The 20,626-nt window shown below is 35.0% G+C and overlaps 1 protein-coding gene across 1 annotated transcript; it reads right to left on the minus strand.

Moving 5' to 3' along the window:
• Positions 1 to 826: 826 nt before the first annotated feature.
• On the minus strand, positions 827 to 3,125 carry LOC123565875 (protein qua-1-like). The gene is made up of 3 exons (XM_045359647.2): positions 2,997 to 3,125; positions 1,581 to 2,622; positions 827 to 1,123 (listed from the first exon to the last, which is right to left on the minus strand). Exons 1-3 carry the CDS (start codon positions 3,049 to 3,051, stop codon positions 988 to 990), a joined length of 1,233 nt encoding a protein of 410 aa, XP_045215582.2. The 5' UTR covers positions 3,052 to 3,125; the 3' UTR covers positions 827 to 987.
• Positions 3,126 to 20,626: the final 17,501 nt, after the last annotated feature.

Consider the following 20,626-nt stretch of genomic DNA (forward strand, 5'->3'; position numbering starts at 1 on the left):
CTTCCGTCTGTCTGTCTGTCTGTCTGTCTGACATGTTGGTTTGACACAAATCATTTCTCCGAATGATAGTAAGTAACTACGACTAAACTTTAAATTTAAGTGCAGCATTACGTTTCGTTATGCTTTCCATATAATTAAATGTTAACAACGGATATCAACTCATTAGTTCTCCGGCGAGGTGAACAATTTAGGATGAACTGCTGAAGAATGTTGGATATCCGAAGTTAAACTGTGGTTATAAATTAGACAAGAAGGAAAGAAAATGTTTTTCGAAAAAGGCAACATTAGGACTGCATGTAAAGTATATGCGGCTGCTGCTACATACGACCCCGACATAATTTATATATTTATCTAAAAGAAACTAAGAATTTTACCTTCTAGAAAGCTTGATTTTATCATTTTCCCAAATTTAACAGGTTAGTCCATAAAACTGTCCCAGTATGCAAAAAATGAAGTGCTAAATTTCAAAATTTCCAGGGGGGGGGGGGGGGGGGGAGGCAGGGGATCGGACCCCTTCTGAGAAAATTGGCTTTGCCGTGCATGGTCAGTATACCTGTCCAGTACTGGATATTATGGTAAACGCTTCTTTCCTGCACAAATGACAATTTCGCAACTTCTGTCCGGTTTGTACAAATTTCTGGCCGCGATAAACCATTTGACTTGTTACTACCCAGTCTGGATTCCTTGTCCCTTCACTGATACTTTTAGTACATACCGGGAACCAGGCTTACTTGATTCCACTTTTATTCCATATGAAGGAAAGTGTCCGGTTCAACGGTCCATCTTTTGGAGTGGTACTGATTATTGAGATTCGCTTTTCTAGACAAACGTTGGGATTCCGCTCGGCTGTTTTCGATTTAGAAAAAAAGAATGACTGTTAGTTGATGCAGGTTTGAACAAACATCTTCTACGTTTCATATCATTTACAAAACTGCAAACATTCCATTAAAATTCTATAACGAGATTTATGATGTCAACGTTGTATCATTACAAGAAAAAAAGTCGAAATATGGTTTTTGTTTTTATTATGAAAGTATTTTCAAGTTGTTTTCTTTTTCCCACAAATTCTTTTACATGCACTATATCATTCCTCGCCAAACTTGGATTGGTATCAAGTTCTCCTCTGAAAAAAAAATGTGTTATGAAAAAATACCATCCGAATTTCAGTACACATTTCGGACAGAAGATTAAAAAAGAATTAAGGACAAAAATAGGAAAAAAAAAGCAAAAACGTCGCCTTAGACTACCATACTACAATGTACAAGAAATCAGTAAGTCCTACACAGATGTAACATAGCCTAAGCAAAAAGACATTTTATATGAATTCAAGCTGATGCGCGTGACGTCCGAATTTAATTAAACCAAGATATGAAAAAAACAACATGTTTTGCATGTAAGATCAAAATATCTTTCACTTGTGAACACCAGATTTTACATTTTCAAATACTGCTTCTGCTGTTCATTCTAAGAAAAATATTTCGATCTTCCACTGAAACAAACAAAATTTCCTGTATACAACACATCACTTTTGCGATATTATGGTATTTCACGATTTATAATTGTCTATAAGAAATACTCACACGTAGCAACTGTGTAGTTCACTATTGCAATAGATGGACATTATTCCGAACGCTGGAGCAATTTCCTCCCAAACTGTATCAAATATATGGGTGTCGGACATTGCACCACTACCATCGTCAAAGCTTCCAGAATGAACCATGCCAACGGATCTGCCGTCGACTTCACTAGCATCCAGTCTGTCATCGTAGCTGCATTCGTCTTCGCGACCATCAACACTTCCATCGGATCTAACATCGTCAACAACAACCCAATGATTGCTTCTGCCATAGCCTCCGCCAACAACAACCGCACCAATACATTCACCAACGCCTTTGCCATCATCATCTCTAACATCGCATTTACCATCACCTTCGTCACCATCAACGTTTCCAAAATATATTCCATCACCCTTGTCACCATCAACTTCACCATCGCCTTTGTTTACCTCAACTCTGCCATTACCTCTACCATCGCCTTCGTCACCATTACCGCTGTCATCGCATCTACTATCGCCTTCGTCATCATCAACTCTGCCACCAAAACTACCATCACCTTCGTCACCATTAACCCTGTCATCGCATCTACCATCGCCTTCGTGGGCATCAACGCTGCCATCACAGTTACCATCGCCTTTATCACCATCAACCCTGCCGTCGCATCTACCATCGCATTGGTCATAATCATCTCCACCACCGAATCGTACATTACATTTGTCACCATCAACGCTACCATCGCATCTTCTATGGCCTTCGTTACAATCAGATCTGTCGCCGCATGTGTCATCGCCTCCGCTACTGTTTTCTTTAACAGAACCATTTCCGCTTTTGCATCTCATTCCGGTTTCTTTTATCATTGCTTCACTCTTCGATTCCTTTGAAGCAGTGTTAACCTCTTCACTTATCCACCGAACTTTCCTCTCCATCCTATAGTGGGGCTGGCATCCATGTTCCCCACATGTACATACACTTAGGTTGAAACGGATCGTATCTACAACCATCTTGGGTGGACATGACTGTTTGGGTTGATCTGCCCCTTGAAGCAGTTCTGACTTCTTAGGTGGTCCTGAAATTGATAAACATTTTCTGTATACTTAACACTGTTACTTTGAGAGAACGTAAGTTGAATACTAACGACAAAGTGATTCAGAGTCAGTTAACATTTGGTAAAAAAGCTCCTCGTCCTTCCCACAAGATAATAACAATAATAACAATACGTGAGATCATAATATAAAAACGGAAATACAGAAAATAAAATAATACAGACAGATTTTAAATAATATACAAATGATATTAAAATTACTTTAAACAAAGTGAAAATAGCGAACAAAATATATTATTAATATAAACGGTTGATTATGACTTGCATATTAAACATATTAGGAACCCACTTGAGATGTAACAAAAATAATTTCCAAGATAAGATAAAACTTCACTTACTGTAATGGATGTTGTATAATAAGTTTGGCTTAAAACATTGATCTCTTGTTTCCATTTTTAGTTAATTAAATTCCTCCTGTCTGCTTTCACACTTTTCGAGTTACTATGACTTTGACGTTTAAAACATTGACGTTCATGACGTTGTACGTCATCGGAACGTTGACGTCATCTAAAGAGACGTACCCGTTCTTTTTCCGGACAATCCAAGAAGAAGTAAAAGACAAAAATAATTTTTAAATAGTAGTCTAAAATTTAATAGGGGGTATAGCGGATAGGGGAACGTGTAGGAATTCATTTAATCCCTCTAAATGATTTGTACAAATGTATACACTTATCCCTGCGCAACATCGGGTGTAGGAATAAATATCTGCAAATTGGAATAAAAAGGAAGACTGATAATAACTCATACAACTATGACAGATACATGTTAGATATTGCGTGCAGTTTTATTTACCTGACTAACGGGAACACTGGAAAATTGTTGCAACATGAAAAGCAGATATTCCATCCGACAATGGATAGCACGGGGAAATCATGGTAAACATGAAAAGCAAATATCCCGTGCGCATTTTTCTAGCTGACAACGGAAAGCACGGGGAAATAGTGGCAAATATAAGTGCGAAAATTGATCTATTGACAATAGAATACACGGTTAAAGACCTGCTCCAGTCCTACCTTTTAACCTTAAATTGTCACTGAAAAAGCATGAAAATACTGACTATGAACAGTGAATAGAGTCTATTTTATATAAAATTCTGTATAAAATAACTGTGGTTTTGCGTGCAAAAAAGTGGCGCGTGGCCGTTAACTGTTACCTATTGTAATCATGGTTGCATACACACAATAGAATTTGAATACCCGTTGAGCAGGGCTTTAAAGACCCACCACGACCTAGTGACCTAATTTTTCTTCCCACATGCACTTCGTGCAAATCAGTCTAATAATATTGGTATAATACAGCTATTCTACAAGACGACAGGTGGACAATTTAGGCCCTCCCTGAATTAATGTTGTTTTCACAACTTCATTTTCAAACTTATTCAGTCATTCTCTGATAAATATCTTACACTGTAGGAACAAGGCGTGGTCTAAACTCAATACATTAAGTACTCTGTATTAATTTGTTGATATATTTAGACATTAAACACATTGTCTTGGCCTTATATATGCCACTAGATACTTGTTATTTCTCATTTTCTTCGTGCAAAGCATGCATATATGAACAGTTATTTTGTGGCGCGTCTTTGAATTATAGTAACCATAAACTGGAATGCAGATATTGCATGAAATGGATCAGTATGCGATGTATGATTGTGCGATTTTGGTCCAGATACTCAAAAAAGGGCAAAAAGCTCATAGGATATTGATATTATCCTTTACTTTTTGTATTGTGTGAATATTTTCTATATCTTTTTTCGCTTAATTTATGCTCTATGCAAAGAGTGCTATGAAAATAGTAAAAATAATAATGAGCCTCACAAATAGTGTCATAAATGAAATATGGCGAAATAAACACACCGCTATAGAAACCTGTTCATTTACTATATCTAGAGGATACCACTATGTCATACTAAGCTGACAATTGACCCTGCTCCCTCCCCAGGGGAATTTTCAACACTATGATTTTCTTAAACCTTATGGTAGTTGGCATTCACAGACAAAAGTTTGCAAGTTTCCGTTGGGGCTTTAACGAGTTACGGAGATTTAAAATACGTTACCATGCAAATTTTCATTTAATTCACTATTTATGTTAATTCAATATTAAAAACATGCCTGTTGTACAATTATTCGCAATAAACAAGACGCTTAGATATGTTTATGTATTTAAAATAGAAATTATCATATGTTCATATCATTTTAGGTGAATAGATGTTATGTATTATCCGTAACTTACGTTACTTCTTTTGAAATTACTAGAACATAGAAATATATCAACAATGATGATCTTTTAAGTTGTAAAATACTGATAATGGCCAATACACAGTTCAGTAATTAAATTTATATATAATAAAACTGTCCCTAGAGTTAACTTATTCAATATGTAACATATGATACGTGGCCTTTCCAAATATGTGTTAAAGAAAAAATATTTAAAATTTTGGTATTACCTATATGGTCAGGATTTTAAAAATAATATACATTGGACTATAAATAAACATCACCAGACATGAACAATATTATCAAATAAATGTATATAGATTTTATAATTCATTAGAAATATTTTTTAAATGTATATTAAGAATATATAGCTCTTTGAATGTACCAGTATGACTGCATATCATAATTATCATTAGTATAATTAAATAACATAGACACCGCAATGCGAAGCAATATTGGTCCTAAGGTATGACCTCTGACGACTAAGTGTGACATTGAGCTTGAAGTGAAAAATGGTATTCACTATACACTCTTATTAGGGGTGGAAGAGGTTTCTAACGCTAAAAGGCAGATGGCCTTAGATTTAGGTTGTTGATGATAAATACAACTGTATTCAATAGAGTTTGGTCTAGAGGAGATACTCCTCGTAAACGATTGATCCTCCTAGCCATGTGATGTCGATCCTCCTCGCTGATTTGCTGTTTCTCCTGTGACCTCTGACAGTGACCTTGGTTACCATTAACAGCATTCTCACTACACTCCCCCAGCCCTGTTCTATAAAGTGGGTCATAAGGGCTTGGGAGGCCACAAATGGATTCCTTGCAGAATCAGACTTAACAGGGATACCCTGCTGGATATTAACATGGAGGTTTTGCTAATAACAATCATACATCTAATGCGAAGCAGACCAAAAAAAGTACTTCCTTCTTAAAACAGACGAGATTCCCCAATGGATGGTTAATTACTATACTGAAGCAGTTATTCCACACATATCTTATAATAACAAAACTTAAGGTCATGGGATACCCTGACTCAAGTTCATAAACTTCCGGCATGCCTGGAAAAAATACCAATTTATCAAGGCCCTGGGATACCCAGAGCAAGGACCATATTACTGACACTAATGTATACCAGGTGATACACATACTGCATTATTTCATAAACTCTTGGGTGGCACGGAGAAATGTACCAAATTATTACCGTGCTGGAATACCCATACTAATGTGTACTATGGGATACTTATTCTGACCTATATTTCTAAAACACAGTCAAGATACCTAGTAAAACATACAAATATGAGAAACTTGGGTTTTCTTGAAAGTTTGGCGGACGGATGGACATAGCTTCTGCATCTTTCACAAGGATAAACCTGGGATACCCAGGAAGCTGGGAAGACTTCAAACAGATGGACACAGTTTCTGCGTCTATTGCTGTACTGGGCTTTGCCTCTGCTGACACATACCTAAACGAGGGTCTCAAATAAATGATCCATGGCCCGAAGTCCCTTTCCTAGGCCTCCAGCCCAAGAATCTCTATTGCTTACAGACAGGTCCCTCAAAAGGTCCCGAAATACCAATACCCATCTGGAAGGGACTCGTGTTTCAACCAAAGTACAAAGAATGTTGTGGTTAAATAAAGGCTGCACAGCCATATCTATCATCAGTTGTAGAGACTGCAGTCTCACACTGGAGATAAGTTGATCTTGCCGCCACTTAACCAAATCCACACGTCCACTTACTGAGTAAGGGTAAGCAAGCCAAAACCAGACCAATTAGTGAGACTCTGGCACAACGTGCCCCTACTGGTCTATCCATCAGAACAGGAGACATGAACACATCCCATAGACCCAGCCCCTCCATGTCGATGTTTCCATAATTGTGTAAAGCCATAGTTTCAGGAGCAAGGTCCATTCAGTAATTGTTGTCATAACCCAACCCTTTCTCCCGAAATGTGCACAGTAAGGGTAGTGTAAATTACCAACCTCGGAATGAAGGAATTAGTAAAATAGACATGGACACTGATCCCCAAACAACGATACTGCAGTTAGCGACGCAGGACAAGTATTGCTCAACATATATTTGTTCCATAGTTGCTGTCATGGAGATGGACTTGATGTACATGCACTTAGGTTAAATGCAGGAAGATGGAACCCTGTTAGAGAAGGTGGTACCGAATACAATAAGGTTTCTAGTGGTGGCAACCACCAGACCTGTATGCCCTCATGACCTAGACAAATGCCCTCATGACCTAGACAAAACAATGATAGATTGACTGTTGGTACCCAACATTATTAAAAGGCAACTGCCCAGTGTGATTGAAGGGCAGTACTCAAGCGGGCTTTTGATGTTGATGTTGAATAGGGTTGCTAGTATGAGGTACACAAACCTTTGGAAGAAAGTAGCCTCCGAACTTCACACAAGTGGCTTGACTTTTAGTAACAATATTCCCCAATAGTGTTATTTGTCTCTAACCTTAGGTTCTCTAGAAACCAGTTGAGGTTCAAATGACTGGAAATCAAATAGGTCCTCTGTCTGGAATAAACTTGTCAATTGGTAACGGAATCCACCCATAAAAGTTTAAAGTCCCATATTTGCCATCAAAAGAGCTAGTTTTGTAAGAACTTGCCTTCAGACTGGGCAATCAAATGCACTTTACTTTACCTACTAGAGTTACATTAATTTCACTTGCAGAATATCCTATTTTGAGGCAGTTCCTATAATTGTCTTATTGAACTACCATCAATATATACATATCGTATTAAAGAAACTCACAGTATTCCAGTCATGACCATTACTGGATACCGGCTTCATAGAAGGTACATGTACATGGTATATCTACTTAAGGATACAGTTGAGATTGACAACATGTTGGATGAAGTCTATGTTGATGAATGAATCTACTGTACATTCAAAACAATCACAGTTACAACATACAGCAGTTAACAAAATGTAAAATGTGTGTGCATAAACATGCACAAGATTTCTAAATATCGTGATATGCCTGTTTTAAATTTAGCATCTTTATAGAGCACTGTGTTGGGCAATGTCTGTATATATTATAAGTATGTCACTTCAATGTGCTTAAATAGCTGAATATATATATCAATTGTTTAAAAATGTTTGGCTGCATAGTGTTCTCGTGATGGTGTAATCATGGACCATGTAAATAAGGTTCTAGAATGTGTTTAGAATTGAAAGCAAAATATTTAAAACAAAAAAAAATTATTGTAACTTTGCTATTTTTCCAAGATAAAGTGTATGTTCACAATACAGAATACATGAAAATGTATAGCTTATATGTTAGGTAACGTACAACGTAAATTGTAACGTAGACTGTTTTTTAAATACATGGGTTTAAAGTTAAAATGCAAAGCTATGTTAAAACATATTTTGATTGAATTGTAGATATGCTTTTTCTAAGTGCTACAGTATATTTAAGGTAACAGAACACAAGAGATATAGTTAGTTTGTTCGGTAACGTAAACTGTAACTTAATTTGATATATTTATACGTGTTTTAAGTTAAACCTTCAGTTTGAAATGCAAAACTATACTGTTGAGAACAGAATTATATTATTGTTTTTTTTTCAACTGATAAAGTGTGTTTAAAAGAAAATGAAGACATACAATATAATTTGTATGTTTGGTAACGTAAAATGTAATGTAGAATTCAATGTAAGACATCTTACAAGTTAGAGGTTTGTTGATAAATAAGTATATAGTTGTATTACATGTAACTAAAGAATGTCAATATAAAATTGATAGAACATTTTTATGAAAAACATGTTTGAAGTAGGTATGACTGAAAATTAGCATATTTTGGAAGAATGACGTTACATTTTAAGAATCGCTAAAAGTATGCTTTCCCTTAACTTATACTAGCAATCTATATATCATTGTTTTTGCTAAACTTTGAACTTTTTAAAAGTAACTTCAATTTCTAATTACCTGGTGATCTAAATTTGCAATAAAAACTTCATGCCAAAAATGTTGCATTTTTTAGGGTAACGTATCTTTTTCCGATATTTTTCTTCTTTAACATCACATTTTAGATATTGAAATTTTATCAAATTGCAGCATCTAGTATACACCTTGTAATAAAATATGCAAACTTGAAATGATTTACTAACATAATGGTACCATTCGTCTGTAAAAATTGATGAAAAAATTATTGGTTTTGAGGGTAACGTATTTTAAGGTGGTGTTACGGAGAAAAGCCCCACTCGCCAGTTGCAAACTTTATGCCAAAATGTTCACCACACATTGGAGTTTCAAAAAAATATGGTCCACAAAATTCCCCCGGGGGGGGGGGGGAGCAAAACCCCTTCTGGCTCATAGTCTATAAAGGTGGTCATCAATATTTCAAATGTTTTAAAACAGACAGCTAATATGGAAAATTAAGAAGATACTTTAAAGTGTATAAGTGTTTAAAATTATTTTTTGTTTACAAATTTAAGCTCCACCTACAGACATACCTGATTACCTGGTAGAGTCAAAGTGTCAAAGTGTCCAGTTTAAAAACGAGTCCCACTTACATATCTTCGAAAGCGATGGTAGCTTTATTCAAATCAGTATAAATACATGTAGAACAGCTGATGTACATGTAATCACTAGGAACCGGGTCATTTTCAGTAGCAGATACTGCAATAATTATGAATGAAAACGAGAAAGACATGGAGGTTAGCTTCGATCTACTTGATTTTGAATGATATATCAGCGGTGCTCTGGAGCCGGATTAAAAAACTGAAATTGAATTATAGCCAGTAACCGAGCCGACGGCAATGTAGTCCAAATAATAGGACGTTTCGGGACAGCGGGATAACTTTGACTGTCGCTGTCTCCGTCACAGAGTGATGATAACTATAAAATATCCGCCGCGCCGCGCCAGACCAATTTTTTTTTTTGATAAATGTTTACTAGATCTAATAAACACTAACCTATACTATATTTAAGCTAAATTCATTCTATCGTATACCAATTTCAATAGCGTTACTTAATGCTTTTGACGAAAAGTACAAACTTCCTAGAACGACCGGAATCACTTTAAATTTTCTATCTATTTATCAATAACTGACGACAGGTATTTTTTCATTAAAAGAAATGATTCAGATCTTATGGTGGAACCTTTTTGCTAACCACATATTTACTTGTTTATGTGGATATTTTTCTCTAATACGAATACGAATAGTTTATTGCATTAAACAATTTACATTGTTTCTAATAATGTCACATATCCAGTTAATATCTGGCAAGTATAAAAGTTGGATACCAGGATTACTGAAGTTAGATGCTCATGCAATGTTATGTTATGCAAGAATGTTAATATTTATTCTTTACTCCTATTCGCAATTTATAACAGAAAAGTAAACAAATAAAACAAGTGTATGATAAATCTCTCGTAAAGCCGCACAAAGAAAACCTGAATATTACTGATCGAAATAAAGCAAGCCGTACAAGAAAATGTAGAAATATCTTTATTATCAGTCTAGTGGATAGTCTACGCAAGAACCTTAATACTGTTACTATGATTAAAGGGACTGGCCTCCAGATCGTTCGACAACAATAAAAAGATATTTTTTTAGACATCTGGAAATAAATGCTATATTTCTTAAGAAGGCTTTAAAAATTAATTACTGACAAACTATATGTTACGGAAACACATGAGAATTTGCTGTTTTTACTACTTTTTACGATGAAAATCGAAAAGCGTTCGTAACGCTTTATTCTAGGTAAACTGTCTCGATTATAAATATCTATATTTTGAGGTCATAATTCACTAATTCCGCTATAGCGCTATTGGTTACGACGATGGAAAAATGTCTTCATTGCCGCGGTGGTCCTGGGTTCGATTCCCGACGTGGTCATCTTTTTTCTTGATCTGGAATTTTAAAAATATTTTAGAAACAAAACCTCATATCCTTGCGTTCATAATATGACCAAACTTCAATTTGAAAGAAAGATTATTTGTAGCAAAATCTGAAGGTCAGTGCCTTTAAGGGCAGTAAAAGTATAGTTTGATATAAATCGCCGGGCTATAGTTTGTGTTATTGACCGGTCTATAGTTCATCTCTAAATTTTTCTGGGCTAAAGTCAATGATTCAAGAAACAAAGTATGAACATTTATTCCTGATGTCATATAATAAGAACACTTGTGGAATCGCTTGCAGGTCAATGGTCAAAACTATTGACCCTTGGTCCTTCGGACCGTAGGCAATCAATTTGACCCATTCAACAAGTGTATAGCATAGTAGTACCTGTATATTAATTTTTATTTCACGTGTTTCGAAGTATATCGTGAGATGGAACGCTTTCCATAGGGTAATGATTGATATTGGTCAGTGTGGATTTTGCACGTTATTTTTTCCCCAGTAAAGCATACATGTATGTACATATAAATAGGTATGTAATCAGATACTGGTCAGTCATTCGAACAAGTTAAATTTGTTTCCAAAATTTAAGAGGGTAACATTTGTTATTAATATACAAGATGGCACAATTTTTGCATAATTTAAAACATCATTTTCCGTAGAAAAAGAGGCTTATGTACTTACAAAGAAAATGTGATTTCTCTTTGATCTGATCTATATTCAGTTTCAGTTTTCATATTCAGTGTAATTTTCTCAAATATGAAGTACGTTTCAAAGACATTTTTGTATACTCGAACGTCATCTATATATATTATATTATGTCATCTTGATATTCATTATTTTGTTCTACCTTATAAAGTCAGTGTTTGAGAAAATGATGAAAAAACTCACTATTACTGATATATATTGTGATATCATACGTCTACAAACGCAATATGAATGGGGTCCAACATTCAGCGATCTGATATTTGACAAAAGGACACAGGTTTCTCAGAGTAATTTCATTTAAAAACATGTTTTGATCTCTGTGTTTTTCGTGGGCGAGTCAGTTCCCGTCAGCGTGCCTCCGTCTGAAATCAAATATTGTTGTTTTTTTTTTATTTATTATTTTTGTTTCTATCTTTAGTTTGAAGGCAGGAGACGTATGGTATTGTTTGTGTGACCAACCATAATTTAGCAAGTTTATAAAGATAATTCTGTGAAACATAATATTCTCATTTTCTGATGTATCGTTATTATCTGGCTACTTACATTGTCTTAATAAACACGCACGTCTGGCCATGCACACGCACGTCTTGTCATGCATATGGTGTTGTTTGTGTTTTATTAGTGTAGTACAGACTAATAAAATCTATAACAGACGCAACCAAGCGAAAAAATAGACACGGTATGATTGATTGTCATGTGCAACACCCCTCACACCCCGTAGTACTACCTTAAGCCGAACTTATAAATGAACCAAGATCCTAAAGGAGCAGATATAACGATAACACTGACGTATAGAAGCTCATTGACTATATCAAGTGTATTACGACTTGTATCAGGAGAAGGGAAATAAGCATGGACCAGTGTGTGTACTTGATATGTTAGATTAACTTCCCTTGTATCATACAAGCGCTAATATTTCTATCTGTTTCTTTGCTTTTTTTGCCCATAACTTCACAAATTCATATAACTTTCTTAAAGCCAACTGCAGTTTAAACTTGACTTTTTGATTTTTTTTTCAAAGCTTTTGCTTTCACCCGTGTTCTCGTCCCGAATAGGCGAAGTTTTGTATGTAAGCTGATACCCAAGTAACCACATGTGGAAATGAATTGAAACTTCAAACACTTGTTCACTATGATAATCTGACATGAGGTGCGCAGGTTAATAACTTTGTTTTGCATTTTACAAGGCCATGCCTCCTTTTCGACCTGGCATTTTTTTTGTTAAATTTTATATGTAAGCTGGAATTTTATTAACTATTGAAACTTAAGACAGTCTTTCATTAGGATGATATGGCGTACAGTGTACAAAGGTCCGATAACTATTTGCTTTTTCATAAAGTTATGTCCCTTTTTTAACTTAGCGTTTATGTTTGGTGTATTCTGTTATCTCATTGAGCATCATAAGATGGGGAAATTCTACGGCTCGAAATTGTTGCCCCCTTTGCACATGTTTTTGTATATTTTTCATTATTGTAACTTTTTAGGGACGGCTTTTAACAATCGAGCGTTGCTGTCTTCCTACAACTTTTGTAATTTGAGAAGCTGGTAAAATGGTAAAATGTGAACTGGCTTACACTTTATGCAATCAGAAATATTATCAAGGGGTTACTTTCGTATTTAAAACGTCATTGTATGTATCTCATCATTGGTAGGCATACAATAAGAAAAGCGTGTAGCGAATAGTAACTTGAAAATGTATTTTATAGATTGTTTTTACAATTTGGGAAGTATTTCAAGATGAAAATAGATACATGCAGTAATAAATGCCGCAAAGGTATTGAATAATTATTGAAAATGATGGACTCACCTGACCTAGCCAAGTCTGGCCCGGTCTTGCGCTTATCGGGCAAAAGATAAGAGCATGCCGGCTTATGGAAGGCCGGTGGTTCGATCCAGGTAAATGCCCATGCTTGAATTGTTTTTTTCCTTACAAACGTAATTCCACGAGATCTACATGTTTTCTTGGTAGAAATTTAAACCATACATATATAACAAGGTTTTATATGTACTGTCTGTTTCATTAGTAGAATATGTTATCAAACTCGTAATCTACTGGTTTAAGGGAAATAAATCATACAAAATATTAATAAAAACGCTATTCTGCTGATTCCCTTTCTAAACGGCACACATATTATATGTTCATTAGAATGTAATAAAAACACGCCGATTTCAAAATGAGTATGTTTTTAATAATAAGAGTTAAGTATAAAGTCTATTATGTGTGGGTACGCAAGGGATGAGACGGAGATTATCCTTTACGCGTCTGCACTTAGACTTTCTGTGATGATGTTTTAAAAGCAATCATTTTTAACCATCTGCTGTTTTGCAACATGCATTCGGTGAATAATCACTCCTTTATGACGAACTTCATTTTCATCAGAAATTACTTCTTTTTCGCAGATAATTGACAATGATGGAATACGTGTAAAGCTTGATGCAATGTATAGGGAAATGTTGCGTGCCGAAATCTTCATTAACAATGTAATAATGGATGCTTCATTCCTTAGTTTCACAGTTGATCAATCACGAGATACTCCTTGAGGCACCCTTGCTTGACATTTGTTTTTTAATACGAAGGGTTTGAAAAGAAATTTAATATTTTTTATGACAAGTCTTTCAATAATTTTAGGTCGCTTTACATCCGATTATATTCGTCTTTAAGACCTAACTACATCATTCTTTGATTTATTCTAAGACTAATACAAAGTGTGATAGAGAACGCGGAATGAAATTTTATTCTCTTAAAGGTTTAATATCATAGTAAGGTATATGAACTAAGGTCTGTCTCATCCCATTTTGGACCTCAACTTTGGGCTGATGTGAAGTAATGGAAGGGGACATTTTAAAAGCTATAATGATAAAGATAAAAACGTTGATAAAATATATACCACAAAGTATTTATTTTCAGAGATGTGTTTTTATCATGTTTGTACTATATATGAAACGCAATAATTCTGAGAGAGAAATGTGAAAAACTGTGCACCACAGAGAAAAATCCAGATGTATTGAATATTTTTTCATGTTTTTTCCGTCTTTCGGTCATGCGACACTGTCCTGGTTTTAAGTCTGAAGCGGCCTCCTCTGTCGAATGGTTAAGGTTGCTGTCTCCGAATGACTTGCCACCACCGGTTTGGATTTGAGCCCTGCTTGGGTGTGTCTAGCTGGTTCGCAGGTTGGTGGCTCTTCCAAGGAGCCCACTTTTGCCAGAAATAATGCCGGGAGGGACACCTCTGGTCCTTCTCAACCATTTAAGCTGAAAAGTTGCCATGAACTTAGCTGACAAAAGAAATTTAAGTTTGAAGAAAGCAGTTTAATTTATCAAATAGAGCACCAAATAGCTGGCTGATAAAGTAAACTCAACTTCTCAATTTTCTCACAGGGATAGTTATAAGTTACATAGTTTATGTGACATCCTATCATTATATTAAATTTATGAAAAGGACATTATGATCAGCACTTTCATATTTCAAATGTATTTACAGTTCCCAGTATAATCGTGAAAATACATTGGTTTACATCGAGGAAATAATTTAATAACTTTGTCCCGAATATACGCTGTATTAATAGAACAAAGACATATAAATACGGGTAGATTCAAAATAGACAATAATTATTTCAATAATTAAGAAGTTTTAAAATTCAATTAAACATCACTGAAACAGTTATATGGCATAATCATTAATTGCTTTTCCAGAATCAACAGCCTCCATGGGCCAGAATGTGTGTCGCTCTGCTTAAAGGAATTCCACTATGCCACCATCACCGATGTGCTTGCGCTCAAACATCCATGTGGTGGTCCAGAATATTGCTTGTATGCTATGATAGCCATCCAGCTGGCTTTCGGAAAGATGTTGGTTGAACCCAGGTGCCCGCCAATGCTTGAAACAATGCCTAGAGGAAAACATAGATTTTCCTCTACCATCGCTCTTAACCCAAACAAAGACAAAAAATCCAGAAATGCCTTTTTGTGCTGATTTATAATACCCGGGGAAATGTTTGTTACTATCTGTCCCTGTTTACAATCTAACAATCGCAGTAATCAATTAAAAATATATTTACTATATTTTATCTACTGTTTTAAATTAAAGGCATATTAGAATCGAAATAATGTATAGGAAAATCGTGTTTTACTTAAATTGATACATTCAAAATCGGTCAAACGTCGCCAGAATAATTCACTAAATTATTCCGCGAACGTTTAATCTCTTTTCGTGTATTAATACCGTTAAAACACGGTTTCCCTATACATTATTTCTTAATTTTTAGGAAACTGAAGATATATCCTTTTATACACAATTTACTATATAACGGTGAAAAAACCTATGATTCAATCACAACTGATATAAAATAAATAAAAAAGCCTGACAAAGTGACAGTTCCTGACTAAATTTCTATTCATTTAACTCTTAATATATGCACAATCCGTCGTAATGGCTAAATTTGACGATTGAATATTCATTGTATGATGAAGTGTATCATATTACAAGAATGTCAAACATGTTTTTATAGATTAAGCAACAATAGTTATCTCTAATTTTACTGGAAAAATCGATTTCGCATTCATCAAAATTTTGTCTTTCGAATTTGGCTTTTTTAGCGACTCTAGTTTCAAAAATGATCTTTTTATATAAATTGTTGTATACACATAGTACCAGATGAGAAAGAAATGGAAGTCATATTTAGAAGTATATTGTTCCAGCATTCAAGATAGCTTAATGTCGCTTATAAAGCACCGGCTTTTTCCTATCGACCGAATGGGTAGATTTAGACAGGAAGATCAAAGATAAGTCTTATGCATAGTGATTGGTCCACAACTACGTATTTACACCATGTGACCTATATCCAGAGTCGCGAGATGTCTGAAAGGATAAAGAATTATTATTACATCAATCAGGGAAAGATGTTTCATTTTGAAATACTGCTGTATATGTCGGAATAATGATAAATTAATAGCACCAATTTTAAACTACTCCTCAGAAGTCTGGGGCTTTAATAAAGGCTTGAAAATAGAACGAGTACACATGAATTATTGTAAACGCATTCTAGGCGTGAAACTATGCACTCAGAGCACTTTTGTATATGGAGAAACTGGTAGAATTTCATTTATGTTTAGACGTTTTTATCTATAATTAGATATTGGTTAAAAAAAAAAATTTGCTCTAGTCCGGACACAAAATATATGAAAATTGCATATAGGATGTTAATAACAGATTCAGATATTTATCCAAACAGGACAAACTGGGTGACCGAAATAAAATTCTTATTATCAAAATTTGGTTTCTATGAAGTGTGGATTAATCAAGGTGTTGGAGATGTAAACATTTTTCTTTCAATTGTAAAACAACGTTTAACAGACAACTTTGTACAAGATTGGCAAGCAAGTTTAAATGAATCGTCCAGAGCTCTGTTTTATAGATCTATTGCATTTTTTGAATTTAAACCGTATTTGAATATTACAAATGTTACTAAATATCGTATTGCATTATCAAAATTAAGAATGTCATCTCATAGACTTGAAGTAGAATGTGGTAGATGGAAAAAGCCTCAAAGAACTCGATTTGATGATAGAAAATGTACAATATGTAAGTCTTTAGAAGACGAATATCATTTTATCATAGAATGCTCACTTTATTCAGATTTAAGGAAACAATACATTAAGAAATATTTCTGGCATTTGCCAAATTATGTTAAATTTACTGAGTTGATAAATTCTACAAATGAACATGAAGTAAGAAAATTATCAACATACGTTTTTAAGGCGTTTGAAAGAAGAAAGGTGTTCTCTAATATTTAATTTCAATAATATTGGAGAAGATTAATTGTATGAATTGCCCGGTTTTAATGTTATAAAATTAACGAATAACATGAGACGTCTAATCACAAATACGTTGATTCATATGTAAATTTGTCTCTCCCACAAATGCTAGATTTGTGTTGTATTTTATATATTGTATAATATAATGTTATTAATCAAGCAATTTCATATTGGCCTTGTTATTTGTCCAAGGGTAGTCGTATTGGCCCGAGGCCGTAGGCCGAGGGCCAATACGACTGCCCGAGGACAAATAACTAGGCAAATATGAAATCGCTTGATTAATGATAATATTATTATTCAACTTTCAACTGTTGGCGGTAACAGTATAAGAACTCTGTGAGTTACCTTATGACAGCTATGCACGTTCAGGTGAAAAATCGTGTCATTCTTTGACAAGTTGTTTACAGTTTAGACGTATTTTAGAAATCATGATCATTTTCGCCAGTAAAACAGAATGAGTTGTATGTAGGTACTTGAGATAATTTTGAAAGATACTTTTAATGCGACAAAATCAAGAGTAACTAGAACATACCTTATTTTTTTGGAATTCCTATTTATTTTCTTTAGCGAGTACCATACCATTTGAACTGTGATAAAAACTGCTTTAAAAGTCGTTTCCTTTTAGGCTGCAAGCAACGAGACACAAAATTATACACATATGTGTTGATCAAGATAATACAACCAATCAAGCACATATTATATAGTCCCATGCCTCGTTTAATTCTTATCCGAAATTGTTTGCAGTTCACAACTGACACTCTTGTTCGCCAATTTATTCATCCACTTTCCAGCACTTGAATCGCTATTTATCATTGCACAAATAGTCCACACTATCAAAATGTCTGTTAAAGATAAGTCTCATCCTTTTAATTAATCTGAGTTTCCATATTTTCTTATTATTTTCCTTGACAACTGCTAGAATTTCTGACAGGAAACACTTGCATTTTACACAATACCGAATAAGCGAAAGTACCGTTGTAATCTCCGAAGACGTACATCCCGCTCAGTCATACTTGGTTATTAAATTCAAACATGTTGGATGACTTTTTTTTATCAAAATGTGAAAAAAAATGTAATCTATAACTCTGATGTAAAACAAAATGGCGTCATTTAAAAATCAAACGGAAGTGGCTTCTCCGTATTGGCCCTCTCTTTTGAACCAATCAAAATGCTTGAATTCCGTATTGGCCCTGTTTTTTCGTATTGGCCCTGTTTTTCTCATATTGGCTCAGTTATGTTTTGTATTAGCTCTGTCTGTTTCATATGATGTTTGCAATTGATCTAATACAGTGTGTAATATTGTAAAGTTGAATAATAATGTGTTGTATTTTATATATTGTATAATGTGACTCGCTGTATTACCTATGTTCTCTATATTGATGCTTTGTTCATGGGCCATAAATGGCTTATTACAAATAAAGAATATCATATTATATGTCGGAATAGCTATGCGTATGCTCATGCTAGGCAACAGGTACATGATGTTGAAAGTTCAAGATATATTTATTAATATATATTGTCGTTTAAGTGATATTTACTGATAAGTTCTATATAAAAAATAGCGGTTATATTTTGAATTTGAAACACAAAAATCTTACTGTACGAAGCAGATACGAGGGATGTTTGAAATGAATTGCTTATTTCTATCTGGAGACTTCAAATTTCAAGTTAGCCCAAAAGGGCTCATTTCATGCCCTCGAAGTACTCCCCGTGGCTAGAAATGCAAAGTTTCAGCCGATGTATCCACTTCTTGAAGGCGTCACGGTACACTGATTTGGGCACAGTAATAAGGTACTGATGAATGGCAGATCCAAGTGCCTGTCGGGACTGGTATTTCCGCCCAGCAAAGAATGATTTCAATTTCGGAAACAAAAAGAAATCACATGGGGCAAGGTCTGGGGAATACGGGGGTGAGGCAAAACAGTTACTTTTTCTTTCTTCAAAAACGCCGTAACTATTGCGGAGGTATGAGCGGGGGCATTGTCATGTAGAAGACGGACATGTTTAAAACCAGTGGCAGGGCGTCGTTTCTGATAATACTTTTTCAGTTTCTTCAGTACTACGTCTTTTTCACCGGCACTTTTATTGCGACTCCTTCACCAGAGAAGAAGATTGCATACAAAACCTTCTTTGCACTCAAAGAACGTTTGGCAATTATTGGGCGTTTGCTGTGTTTAGTGGCCCAGATCGTATTGCTAACCTTTCTGACGGGCTCAAAATAATGGACCCAGGTTTCATCACCTGTGACGACATTGGCAAACTGCTTTTGTCATATTTTGGAAACATTTGAAGCAGCTTTTTGGCCACTTTAACCCGTTGCCTCTTTTGCTCATCAGTCAACAGATGTGGCACCCATCTAGCAGAAATCTTTCTGACTTTCAAATGCTTCTTCAAAATAAGGTGAACCGTTGATAGTGATATGCCTACCTTTCGTGCAATATCACGAACTGTAAATCTGGCATCTCCTTCAATGATTTCCTTTATTTTGGAAACGATTTCTTTACGAGATGCAGATTTTGGCCTACCTGATTTCGGTGCATTTTTGATGGACTCTACACCAGACTCAAATTTCTTTTTCCACCGCCGAACTGTGTCATAAGACACACAAGAAGGTCCATAAGCAGTAGAAAGTTCAGTCATCAGCTGCTTCAAAGAACAACCAAGTTTTGAGCGAGCTTTGATGTAAGCCCGTATTTCATCTTTCTTGTCGACGCTTCTACCAACCATTTTTACTACAGTGGTCAATGATTGCGTGTATTCAAATGGCAAATTTTATGTCTTACACTTAGTCTAACATGTATATGTATACACCGTTGTGTAGGTATTGAATAACCCTATACAGGTAGGTATTGGTTTTTATCATGCCCCATATCGGGCTAGAGGACAATAAGCAATTCACATCCAACACTCCTCGTATGTTCCAGTAGTGTAATTATTGCGACATGTTGAAACTCATTGATATCATTCCTAAACGACTGAAAGAACTGTTTGAAACAATGATAATTTCCAAAAGAGGAGAAAATAATTTAAAAAAAAATCCGCGAAAAGTAGGCTTAAATTTCTATCGCGTATACTCGACCTTATTTCAGATGTTTATTTAATTTCGCTGGCATTTTTGTTCCACTTAAGGGAAAGTATACTGCTGACAAAATGAATTCATTGAAATATCAAACTGTCATTGCTTATCATCGGATTTCTACGGATATTGGCTTGAAGTGTGCGTAGATGTGCTAGGGACGAATATTGGTGTGAATTGTCTCATACATAATTCAATGGTATATCAATTAAGAAAAAAACTCCTGTCCATCGAGGGTCCCTGGAGACTAATTGAATAACATCACACAGCTGTATTATCTTAGAAAAAA

Source organism: Mercenaria mercenaria, chromosome 8, assembly GCF_021730395.1.
Source record: "Mercenaria mercenaria strain notata chromosome 8, MADL_Memer_1, whole genome shotgun sequence".
Taxonomy (NCBI): Eukaryota; Metazoa; Mollusca; class Bivalvia; order Venerida; family Veneridae; genus Mercenaria; species Mercenaria mercenaria.